This window comes from Patella vulgata, chromosome 2, assembly GCF_932274485.2.
Source record: "Patella vulgata chromosome 2, xgPatVulg1.2, whole genome shotgun sequence".
NCBI classification, from domain to species: Eukaryota; Metazoa; Mollusca; class Gastropoda; family Patellidae; genus Patella; species Patella vulgata.
In genome coordinates, this window is record NC_065880.2 from 12819590 (window position 1) to 12833434 (window position 13845).

The 13845-nt window shown below is 36.3% G+C and overlaps 1 protein-coding gene across 1 annotated transcript; it reads left to right on the plus strand.

Annotated features, from left to right (window-relative positions):
- LOC126812065 (eukaryotic translation initiation factor 1A, X-chromosomal) lies at positions 1 to 7555 on the plus strand. The gene is made up of 6 exons (XM_050538240.2): positions 1 to 178; positions 999 to 1082; positions 2584 to 2687; positions 3498 to 3630; positions 5415 to 5503; positions 5725 to 7555. Exons 1-6 carry the CDS (start codon positions 163 to 165, stop codon positions 5728 to 5730), a joined length of 432 nt encoding a protein of 143 aa, XP_050394197.1. The 5' UTR covers positions 1 to 162; the 3' UTR covers positions 5731 to 7555.
- The last annotated feature ends 6290 nt before the right edge of the window (positions 7556 to 13845 follow it).

The window sequence follows — 13845 nt, forward strand, 5'->3', positions numbered from 1 at the left end:
CATGCGCCGCTTGCCACACATGTCGAAATCCGTGTGAAATTTAGTTTTATTTTAGAAGTGCGATCTAAAGTTCTTCTGTTTATTGATCACGAGATTGTTGATTTAGATTATCTGACTATATTGTTTCGTATAAAGTAATCTAGTTTCTAATTATATTATAAAATGCCTAAGAATAAGGGTAAGTAGCCATAGCTTTTTGTTATTATCCGACATCCGTATGTCATGATTTCAGTCATTCATTCAAATCAATCATTGGCGTTACAAATTTTATATTCCAATTTCCTTCTTTATTTGTATGATAATTATTTTGTCTGTATTAGAAGTCGAATCAAGAAAATTTGACAGGGTGTGATTACGTAGACTGTACTACAATAATGCCCGTAATTCTTGTAATATACATAACATTTACCCTCCATTATGACATGTGAAGTCTTTGCCGAAGAGTGGCGAAGTTACAATATTGTGAAAGTTGAATCTCTGTAAGATGCCTTCCCGTGTATAAACTGGGTGATTTGATGTTATATTTAGACTAAAAACATATTTAAGATAACTAATCTATCAAAAATTTGCTTCAAATCCCCCCGTCTTCATTAGCCCAGGTTAGAAGCAGAACAGTAGGACGTTAAACCCCATTTCATTTCATTTCATTTGCTTCAAATCCCTCTCAAAACATTGTATTCTCGAGGAAATACCCAAGCCCAATCTATTTTTAGAATCCATGTTTGTCACCTACATGTAACTTGATAGAGGAAGTATCCATTTTAAGAATGTATTTTACGTTACTTACTGGCCATTACCATACATATTGAAGCCTAAGTAAATTCTTTGATGATCTTCTGCCAACATCGAACAATTCAGATTAGTATTGTTTGGATGAAATTTCATTGCCTGACCTAAAACTTTAAAAGAAATCATCAGTATAGAATTTGATAAATATTTTAAATCATAAAATTCTTTATCACAGTACTTTAATATCTGGCATCTTTATTTTTATGTAGGAAAGGGAGGAAAGAATAGGAGAAGAGGAAAGAATGAAAATGAAAAAGAAAAGCGAGAATTGGTATTTAAAGAGGATGGACAAGGTATTCATTAATCTTTTAATGCAGCTATTGCAATCGTCTGTGTACCTGCCCTGTCTATATCATGATTATGTATCTGAACATGAATTTAATATGTACATATTTTATGGAAATGAATTTATTAATACATGTAAATACAACATAAGGATACAACAAGGATATTCCTTGGGCCTTGGGCTCACTTGACAGAGTTGTATGACATATGAAGTGTTTGGCATGATGGAACAAGGTTGATCCATGGATTTCAGCTCATTCATATATGCTCGTCTGGTATGATTGTTTTAAAAATTGAAAAAAATGGCTTGGGACCCATTGGGGAACTTACATTCATTAAGCCTAACATATTTTAGCCGATCCAATTTTCAGACATGATTGTTATCAAGCCTGGACATGTAAGCAGCTGGTTACAGATGTCGGGCTGTGGGTTCCATGTCGGCCGTGTGTACAGGTTTTGGATAATTATAGTTACAGCTATGTGGCGGAGGTCAGTAATGGTTATGTCTGGACCTAAGGCACCTGGCACAAACATTGTCAAGTACAAATTAGTGCACAACTTTAATATTATAATATACGTTGTGTGATAATTTGTGTCTGACAGTCAGACATAAATTGTCACACAACGTATATATTATAATAATATGTCGAGACATCGTATATATTATAATAATATGTCAAGACATGACCATTATTGATCTCCACCACATACATGCATCCGTAATTATAATTATCCACAACCTCTACAGATTGGTACACACCTACAGATACCAGTCCTTCATGTTTAAGGTGCGCATTCGCTCTTGCTCCTCTCAACACACATCGACTTTCCTCCGAGCAAGTCATTAAAGACTCCTACATATTAGCTAAATCGCTCTCCTAAATTGTGAGATCAATAAACTACTTTCAGTTTTTCTTTTATTTTTAAACTGCATACATTCGAGCTATCAGTTTCCATGATGATAATTCTGATGCTACCATATTCACCAAATATAAAACACAACTAAAACATAAATACAATTTGGCTCTCCTTAATTCAGGAAAATGTGGAATTACTCTTGCAATATAATTAAGAAAAGTTTTGTTTTACGGGAGCTTTTTTCTCCTAGTTGAAATTGTCTAGAGCTTTTTGTGGCTCCAGCACAATTTTATGAACATGAAGGACTGAGGTACCATGTAAGCTCATGATTAACAATGTGGTAAAAACACATACTATAAATTGTAGACATGATATACAAAATTGATTCCCAGAGTTTCCAGGTATTATCAAAATGGACCAACAATAGTCAAAATTTTGAAGTGGAAACCTTGGTCACACTGTCATGTTTTATACTGTAACCCGGGTATCATTTAATCTTGTGTATCTAGCACTAATTTCTTTCACAATTTGATATTGAATGAATGTGAAAAAATTAGTGCTAAATACACAAGATTAAATGATACCCAGGTTACAGTGTTATTGTCTTGCATGTAACAATGTTTATATTCTTTTCGTTGAATTGTCTTGTAGAGTATGCTCAAGTCACCAAAATGTTAGGAAATGGACGATTAGAGGCAATGTGTTTTGATGGCAATAAAAGACTTTGTCATATTCGAGGAAAGTTAAGGAAGAAGGTACATGTATAACATTTTATAAAGGTATTGAAAATTGGGAAATTACTTATTGCAATTTAAGTCCAAACTTTTCATTTTAGTGCTGTAATCAGGTGTTCGGATGTAGTAGTACTTTAGTTCTTTGACGTCTGGGGGTTGGGTGGCCGAATGGTTACCGCGTATGCGTTGTATCTTAAGGTCTGTTATTGAGTCAACAGATGTGGTTTTTATTCCCTGGATGTACAGGACAAGGAGTAGGGTCGCCTGTCCAACCTCGTGCATTTTCTCCAGGTCCCCCCGGTTTCCTCCCACTGTTAAAGACCCCTACGCACAAGCAAATTATTGAAATGAAATTTAACCATATGTTAGTCCCAAAATGACATAGTTTGTGTCGTTAAACCCTCATTAGAGTCAAAAGCCGCTCTTCCACTACAACATGTCAGATCTTCATGAACAGTGTAGACCATGAAAAGTATAAAAAAAAAATGAAACAAAAATGTATTTTAATCAGATTGTAGAATGGTTTTCTCCACTATCCTTCTACTCTGAGAAGACTAGTGTTTAGAACATGCTAGGTCTGTCTGACCGTGCACACCCCAGCCCACCCTTCTTCAACTGTCCTGTTATTCTGGGTTGGTATATGACGTAGATGTCTTCATTGTAGAAGAGTGTTTATATGTGGGACCAGCTCTTACATTGCTATTCTACTTGACATGTTTGATCTAAAGAAATTACATTTGTATGGTACACCAAAGTCTGCATTTAGTATTATAGATGTAGTTGTCTGGATTAGTTCATCTATATTTTGATTGACATGTGTGACTATTTCAGGTGTGGATAAACACGGGTGATATCATATTACTGGGTCTTCGAGACTATCAAGACACAAAAGCAGATGTCATATTGAAATTCACCCCTGATGAAGCCAGAAACTTAAAGGCGTATGGAGAACTTCCTGAATCTAGTGAGTAGATTAATTGTTGATATTATTATTATGTAAAAACTACATCGCTTGTCTGTTCAAGCCAGGATCGATTTCAAAATATTGTCTCTTGTCTGTCTGTGTCTGAATGGAAGTGCTCTGAAGTACAGGGTAATCCCAAAAAAACAGAACCCATAAAAATTTTATTAAATCCTACAATCTTTGAAATTTGCTGGAATTAAACTTCAGTCTTTCAAAAATATGCCCCAAATGACCTCCGCGGTGTTGGAGACAAATTTACATATGACGTGCAAAATTGTCAATTATTCGAACACATTCCTCTTTGTGGATTGCTGGACCTTTGTAGGATTTGTTTTTTGGGGGTCACCCCATACCTGTGCGATCCCTTAAAATTTTACATTTCATCTAGACAGTTACGATCAGTTAATCAGAAAAAACTTTGTGTTCCTCATTGAAAATTAAAGATGTTTAGTGGTCGCTCTTTCCAAAAGTCGCTTCATCTACAAAATGGAACAAACTACCATAAAATCATCACAGAATTCTTAACTTAATAAATTCAAATCTGACTTGAGAACTTATCTGTTTGAATTACATTATTAGAGACTAGTGTATTATGCACCGTGAGCACGTTTTGTGGATATAGTGCTTAATAAATAGATTTGGGGACGATGGATGGCTGAATGGTTAACACATGCATGCATTATCGTAAGATCTGTCATTGAGTCAACTGGCGTGGTTTCGATTCCCCGGTTGTACGTGACAAGGAGTAGAGTCGTCTGTTCTGTCTCGCGAGTTTTTTCCCGTTTCTTCCCACTGCTAAAGACCCCTACGCGTAAGTGAATTATTGAAGTAAAATTGAACCATATGTTACTCCCAAAATGACCTAGTTTCTGTCCATTGGATGTTAAACTCCATTTCTTTTTCTCTTTATAAATGGGGGATCACGTGGCTAAGTGGGTAAGACGCTAGCTCGCTAGCCTGGAGGTCGGGTGTTCGATCCCTGCATTGGCCGAGAAAGAACATCCAGATTTTCCGGCATGGTTCTCCCTTGTCAGTGATGCAGGACGGAGGGGCTGACAAGGAAAGTTGTCTAGTTGTTCGGATGGGACGAAAAACCGAGGTCCCGTGTACACATTGGCGTGCACGTAAAAGATCCCTTGGCAGTTGGAATTCGATATAAGAGTAGGCCGTAGTGCCGCTGTCCGGGCAAAATTTCCCTCATAGCACACTGTATGGCATATGCCCGTCTTCATTAGCCCAGGTTAGGAGCAGAAAAGTAGGACGTTAAACTCCATTTCATTTCATTTCATTTCTCTTTATAAATGGGCACATTATTATTACTGACTCAAAAAGACTTTGTCATTGGTGTATAAAATTAAGGCAATACTTTGCTTTTCATATGCAAGATATTTTTTACCTGTGTGATAAACTGCTGATGATTTCATTTTCATGATCTATGCCAGTGGTTCTCAACCTTTTTTGCCAACGGCACACCTTGGAACACATGAAAAAAATAGCGGCACACCTGGCTAAATATATGAAAAATATTTAATTTTTGCAAAAAACAAAAAAAAAAACATGGTAAGTCAGACGGCATACAACCATAGACAGAGACTAGTCATAGAAACATAGAATGACTCAAACTAAATAAAGAAAACACAGCTATGAACGTACCAGTAGACACCAGTGAATACTCAATTGGGATCACATGATTTTTCGTATTTTCTTAGTGTGCCGTTCACTATGCTGATATATATATATATTTAAATGTATCTGTATAATAATACTGATTATTTTTATTTCAGCCAAAATCAATGAGAACCAATGGGAGCCTGATCCAGATGACCATATTACCTTTGATGATTTTGATGGAGATGATGATGAAATTGATGACGTAAGTTCACTGATCTGTCTGTTAAATCTATTGAAACTTATCACAGAGTATGTGTGTATTTATATTTGTGATGTATGATTGAATTGCATTGTATCATTTTTCAAGTGGTTACAAACTGTAGAGCCTGGGTTGGATTGTTTTATTGGCAGTCATGGTAAACATTTATCTAAGTGTTTGTTACTATTAAGAAGTAAATTATGTTTTAAATTATTCTTTTTCAGATCTAAGGAATGTGTTTAATGGAGAAATAAGGTTTAGAACTTAAATAAATGGACAAATTTGTGGAACATTGTTTACATTACCTGAAGTCCAACGTGAAACATCTTCAATATAAAATATTGAAGTAAATGAAAGAAATACGTGTTTCAATAAACACAAAATAAATTGTAAACAATGAAAGATAAATATTCTGAATTTTTCAGTATTTGTTACAAACTGATATTAATAATTTTTTGAAAAATATGGTAAAAAAACATTCACACAAAACAAAACAGTTTTTGAAGTAGAAAATTCAGTAGTAAAAGCGAAATATTGCAATTTTAAAAATTATTTTTATGAATCATTAACAATTTCTGATTATTATATTGATATATAAAATTCATTTTTGGTAAATTTTTTCTTTTTTTTTGGGTTGTAAATGTAGGGTTATTTTATTTTGTTACTCTTTAATATTTGTTTAATAATGTTGGATCTATTTCATATTAGTAATTATAATTATTGATTAATATTGTGTGTGAATGGTGTTTCAATTTTATTCCTGTTTATTTAAGCCCCATGTATATAGACCTATTGGGGGGGATGTCATATAGTTCAAATTTTTCATTACATATTTTAAGAATACGGTTTTGGTTTTAGTAATGAAAAATATTGACTTTCTTTGGAAAAATACCCCAAGAAATTTAAAAAAATTGCTACAATCGGAAAATGGTTGAATTAAAAATATTAAAGCATTGTTTAATTTTCAGAAGTTGAATCGTAATATGGGATCACCGAAGCTATTTATCTTTTCTTATTGTATAATTTACGTTATTGCTGAGATTTTATAACCTCATAAAATATTATATTGTCTTTCTTGTGTATGATCGTTGTTATTATAGAGCTAATCTGTCCAGACATTTATTCAAACAAAATTGCTTATGATCCATACTTAAATAGATGAAATCATATTATTAGTAATCTGATTTAATGTATTAAAATAGTCTGTTTATAGACACATAATCACATCAAGCTTATTAGAGTCAATTATGAACCATATCTAGATATGGATAATGGACTTTACTAGTTCTTCATTCTTGAATGTGACTTGTTAAATGTCAACATTTTCAGGAATCGTTAGACAGTTGATATAGAATTGCAGCATACTCACGCCCTTCTGTTAGTGGGGAAACACTACATATTGCTGTCCTGGTCATGATTCCAGTCCAATATTGTATCATTTGTATTTTACCAAAAGGGGGGTGGGGGGTGACCGAATGGTCTAACACATGCGCTTTAGATCATAAGGTCTGTCATTGAGTCAAGCGACATGGTTTCGATACAAGCTTCTACGTTACAAGGAGTAGGATCGCCTGTCCAACCTAGTTTCTTCCCACTGCTAAAGATGCCTATGCGCAAGTGAATTAATGAAATAAAATTGAACCAAATGTTCACTTTTTTTTTTTTTTTTGGATTAAACTGAAGTTTATGAACACATAGTCAGTTATATCTCAGTATTGGATTTATCTACAGACATACAATTTTGAACATATTGTTATTTCAAAACTATATATAATCAAAAGTGATAATTTTATTTTGAACCAAGTCAATGAGGGAGTGCTAATTTGAGTTAATTTAACCAGAAGACTTGTAAAACTACCTGTTTTTGTTGTAATAAAAAAACATGAGAAAAAAAAAGAAAAAAAAGAGAAATTATAAATGACATACATACATGTATATATAGCGTAACATTTGAACTGGTAATCTTGTGCTGTTTTCTTGGTCATTATATTCTTAAATGGATTTTTTTCTGATTCAATATAAAATAAAATAAAACAAATTTGGTAGAATTTAAAAGTGTCTGTTGTAACCATTAATACACATCATCATGCTATTTGCCAATCTGTTTCACAGAGGATTACGAAAATCTTCTAATATCTCTGTAAAAGATGACTGCCATCAACACGTATGTCACATCACGTGGCTCAATGGCGTGTGCATTGTTTACATAAGACGCTACTGGTTCGGGCGGAATGGTGCCTTTTACTCATTTTAATACCCATTTACACTAAATAAGAAATAATTTTTACGTACAAATACTTCAAATGTCTTTATTTTAATTTTTCTAATACATTAAAAAAAAATGTTTTAGAATTTAATTTGTTGGAGGAAAATAGTTAATATTTTTAGCTCATTAAGTGTTGCATCGATGTCATCCTTATCAGTGATTGTAGCGGCCTAGCGAATATTCAGTGATAAGATATTTTGTGTCTGCAATCCAAGTTTTCAAAAAAGATAAAAGGAGTTATCTCCCTTTATACAGTGTACACTAGTTTCATCATTATTTCTTATTTGATAATGCGAAAGCCTTCTTTCTGAGAAGTGGTCGATCAAATATTTACTGTGGATCAGTTCGCAATATTTAATCTGTTTGCCACAACTTGCACACGTTTGGTGGATTTGTCTCATTGACTGATGGTATTATAGAAATATATGATTACAAAGAAGAATATGAGAAAAAAAGATATGACTAGTTACGGAAAACTGGTTCTAAAAAAACAAATATTAAAATATGTAATTGGTCAATTTTGCGGGGGGATATTAGTCAAGAATCCAAGAAGATGAGTTGAATTGACTATTCGGGTTTTGGTGAGTATTCTTGGTTCAGAGGTAGAGGGATAACATAGCAATGAGGTTGGTTACAGTGATGTTAGGCGGATGCTTGTATAGACCGGGAGCCCAGGGGGTCAACCTAGCTGAAAAGTGTACCAATTTTCTCCTATATGGTATCAATGTATGTATATCTGGTATCATCAGAATGTAAGTCTGACGGGTTTCTGGTGGTGGTTGTGGTATTCCACGCCCAAAATGTCATGCCTCCCAACTAGTCTAGATTAGTTCAAAAGTGTACCACATGAAAATCGCACAGCAATGTACCGTACATATTCAGGTATTACAAAAACACGGATATTTCTAGTGGTGGGGTACCCCTGACAGAGCTATGTAATTGCTAGACATTTGTAGTGATGGAGTATCCCTGACAAAGAGTTATCTAATTTCCAGACCAAAGCTAGGCTAGATTAGCTGAAATCTGTACCACCTAAAACAGCTTTGGAGTTGTTCAGTACCACCACAAGAGTCATGAATGACCACTGCCAGACAGTTTCTGTGGTGGGTTACCCCAACTAGGCTAGCTTCGCAGACACTGTTCCCGTGTTCTAAAAAATTAGATTTTTTAGCCAGGATGCGTAGGATTCTTATACCTAGCACGTATGGAAGAGGCCATAAACTGCGATTGCAAGAATTTGATTTTTGGGCAAAAAACATTTTATGGGGCTGAAAAATAAAATTGTTCCTACAACCGCAGTTTATCGCCTCTTCCATATGTGCTAGGTATTAGTATTCTATGCATCCTGGCATAATTTTTAATATGTTGGACCACAGGAACAGTGCCGACTAATTTATCCTAGTTGGGGGTCGTGTTATTTTGGGCGTGTCTGTTAGAGGCAACCCACCGCACAAACTGTCTGGCAGTGGTCATTCATGATTCCTGTGGTGGTACTGAACAACTCCAAAGCTGTTTTAGGTGGTACAGATTTCAGCTAATCTAACCTAGCTTTGGTCTGGAAATTAGATAACTCTTTGTCAGGGATACTCCATCACTACAAATGTCTAGCAATTACATAGCTCTGTCAGGGGTACCCCACCACTAGAAATATCCGTCAAGAGTGTTTTTGTAATACCTGAATATGTACGGTACATTGCTGTGCGATTTTCATGTGGTACACTTTTGAGCTAATCTAGACTAGTTGGGGGGCTTGGCATTTTGGGCGTGGAATACCACACCCACCACCAGAAACCCGGCAGACTTACATTCTGATGATACCAGATATACATACATTGATACCATATAGGAGAAAATTGGTACACTTTTCAGCTAGGTTGACCCCCTGGGCTCCTACTCTAGTATGTTTACACTATACTATTTCAAATCTGCATCAAGGACAGCTGTCTCGTCGTTCGAAAACCGACTTGGTTTCCCCTTGTCATTGCTGCAGGACAGAGGGTCTGACAAGGACAGTTGTCTAGTCGTTTGGGTGGGATAAAAAACCGATGGCCTATATATACATGTAGATTGGCATGCAGGTCTTCTTTAGCCCTGTCGGAGTGGGACGTTAAACTTCATTTCATTTCAAATCTGTATACAATGTATATCGCAAAATTTCAATGGTCAACCTCATAATGCCACACCAAATAACATGAGATTGATTGGTAAATATTTTTGGAAAGAAAAATTAAGAGATTGTGTCTGATTCCAATCATCATTATATTGTATAAAGAGTACTTGTGTATATTATGAATTTTTCTCAGGGGTGCACCAAATATAGGGAATATCATTATAAAATGTTTAAGAAAAAATAATTTGGACCAATTTTAGAAGAGGGTTATCTCCCTTCACACAATTCTCCAATTTGGGTTTGTCGCGTTTATCCCGAAACAGAATAAAAATATACAAGAGAGAGAAATGGAGTTTAACGTCCACTCGACACTAACTAGGTCATTTCGCGACTAACACATATTTCAATTTTATTTCAATAATTTGCTTGTGTGTAGGGAGTTTTAGCTGTGTGGGGAAACCGGAGAACCCAGAGCGAAAACACACGAAGTTGGACAGGCGACCCTACTCCTTGTCACGTACAACCGGGGAATCGAAACCGAAAATATACAATATCACCAAGAATTACGAAACAATAACATTTGAAAACATTCAGATTCGTGATTTTTGTAAGCATTGATTTCATTTTCATCATTTTTTAAATCCTCTTTTACGCGCGATATTTTTTTTACATCCTATAGAAATAGATATATGCGATGTATAAAATGAACATATAGGTCTAGTCGTATACTGGTCTCTTACTATTACAATCGTAATTTTTGGACATGTTTACCAAAATATTAATTGTCAAGTGAAGGGTCTCGAGTAAAATTTATTTGGTTGTTAAAGGGGCTAAATCGCTAATATTTGGGACCTAGAAATTGACACAAATGGGTCGCAACGCATATAATAATGTAATATGAATGTATTTAAACTGATTTACATTCAAAAGTTTCTGTTTTTACTGTAATTTCTAAACAGTTATGTTCGCCGAAGATGCCAGAAGTCTCAATCGAATGGCAAACTCTAGCGTCTGGTTATTCCAGTATACACCGATAATATTTATTGCGCATGCTCTCCAGATAAGAATATGGACTCACCGTTTGACATGACTTGCGCAATATGCCTAGCCTGGTTTATCGAGTCCCTGAAAAGCATTATGGTACACGATTCGTGTATCAATCGTAAAATGTTTATTTTGTCTTAAATATTGGATATCAGAAGTCCATCTTTGCCCGGTGAGATCATGACATCAATGTTGATTTAAATTGACAAATAATTCGTGTATTCAATGTCGAAGATTTTGGATGATATTGAGTTAGAGACTTAGCTACTTTAATCCATTGATACAACGCAAGATTTTGTAACGATACACCAATAGAGCCAGCTTAGAAGGAAGCGCCAAACCAAATGACCGTAGTTCCGAAGTTCGCGAGTAAACCAGTTAGATTACATTCAAATGGACGATGTTTCTTGTTCGACGTCCCGTCCTGCAGCACCGATAAGGAGAAACCAGGCGGGAAAATCCCGAGGAGGCGTCTCGGCCAACCCCTGTACAACCTACGTAGCGAGCGAGCGCCTTATGGCGCTCTCACACTCTGCCGTGTAGGCCTACCGTCCACCTGCCGGGCTATTAAAAACGTTGGGTTTTGAGCGAACTTGTCCCCGGCCGCAAAAAAAAATTAATCTTTTCACCGTTTCGTTGCCATCTTCTGACCGTTGTCACTGGGCGCATACCGGGTGTTGAACGTGCTTCTACCGTCTTCACCGCCCAGATTGACTTTTGTTGAAAATTTCGGCCGTTTCCATACCGGGCCCATACCGGGTCTCGAACGTGTGCACCGGGTTTGTAGCAGCCACCTACCAGTCACTTAGCGTCCCCTTACCGCTCGGAGCGTCCTGTGAGCGAGTCCCCGGTATCAATACGACCATGACACGTTCACAACCCGCTTACAACCCGTTGCAGACGGTGGATTTTTTTTGCCCGTTCATCACCGTTCTGTAACTGTTTATGAGCGTGTTGTGAACGTGTTCATACAGTGTGACCGTTTTCATAACGTATTCATACCGTCCTCATACCGTTCAACACCGTCCTCTTGCAGCGTTCTTGTGGCCGGTGCCAGCCGGCCAAAGTTTTGAACATGCCCAAAACTTTCGCCGGGTCCCACCGGGTGTAAATAAGCGCCAACGCCCTATTAACGTGTTGCCCGCTTTGATAACGAACCACCGTGTGCCCTCGTCGTTCTCCACCGTCCGCAGACATTTTCGCGCACGGTGGCACACGGTAGGCCTACACGGCAGAGTGTGAGAGACACTTTACTCACCGAAGCCTACACGTGGCCGTAACTAGCTCAGAGCAACGAGGGGGACGGGGAGTGTTTTCAGGGGTGCTGTAAAATTGACGGACAATGTATATATTTATTTTTTTAATGGTCGACAATCATTTCATAATGGTTACGGGCCTTGGGCTCCAAGACAATTTTGCATTTTTTAGCACACTGTTACCTAAAATTATATACATTCTGGTTACCATTGATAACTCATCTTTTACGCCTTTGATGCGCCCCACAAAGCTTCATAAGGAACCAAATATTTATCATGCAATAGCCAATACCCTCACCCCCACCCCGATATTTGCGTTTTTGATCCCGTTTCCTATTAGGTCTATATATGCATCAACTGCACTGGGCAGGCGAAAACCCCTAAATTTCCTCCAGCCACCAAACCGTTGAGGACACCCCATGCGTTCGTGCTTCTGAGTTCATTTCGATCCAACAACAACGGTAGGGGAAGTACATTTTTTCATATAACAGCATGAGGATTAAAACACATAGGAGACATGCTGTCTATTCATGGCACTTTAAATTATTTACGATAATCCTGCATATTGGACTCAGAACATTAATGTGTAGCTTCCTATCACATCTTTATTTATAAAATTATTTACAAATAAAATTATATTTTGACAGATGCATTATAGTAATGTCTGTATTAAAGTGTGGGAAGAATGCAACTTCAACATACAATGCTGGATTATTAAAATCGAGTTTATTAGCGGTTAATGTTGGTCTCAACTCACTCAGAACATCAAGAGCATATCAAACTCCGATAATACTCAAGACCTGTCATAAGGTACAATAGACGTTGTTGGGATCTATTCATTTGTAAGTATGCTACCGTATGGAGTGTGTTTCTAGGACAGATGTTTTTGGAACTGGTTAAGTCCAATTAGACGTATGATCGCATTGTCATTTGCTGTCCCTCTGTTTTCTGTCCTCAATTATATACCAGAACATATGTTAAACCGTGTTTGTGAATTCAGGTGGATAATTTTAACTGTCACAAACCTCCTTTGCTCCCATTTTTTTATAATCTGATTAATTTGGTCAAAATGTCAGAAACCTTTTCAGAGGATTAGGAGCTTTTTTATAAACAAAAAGTCATAGGAAGAATGGCAGTTTAGGCCTACAGAGAGTAGATATTATGTGGTATGGCAGTGTTATCATTCATATAATTAACTTTATAAAGAACACTATTGAACAATACAGAAATTGGCCAAATTGAAGAAATCCCCCTTTCTGTGATTTATGGCATGATCATCTCTATGGCTTACAAGAAACATTCAGTGACAAATTATTTTGTGATTACACTTCACAAACAAAAAAATTGATGTTTAATCCCTTAGAAGATAGCGGCCTAATCTCTTTTACTTGCTAAGTACATCTTTGAAATCCGGTGAAGAAGCTCGTGTAGATAGCCAATGGGGTATTTGAGATTGGGGATTAAGATGATCTTTAAAAACGATTATTGCCTTTCTAATAAATCACACCCTTTCTTCATTCCTATTATCCCATCTAACTTACTTATACTTACTTGAACACAAACTTGGATTTACTTTAAAGCCCGAATAAAGATTTAAAGTCGACTTTACAAATCAACAGTACCACCATTAATAAATAATTTATTCAGATCGATACCCCACCTCCCTTAA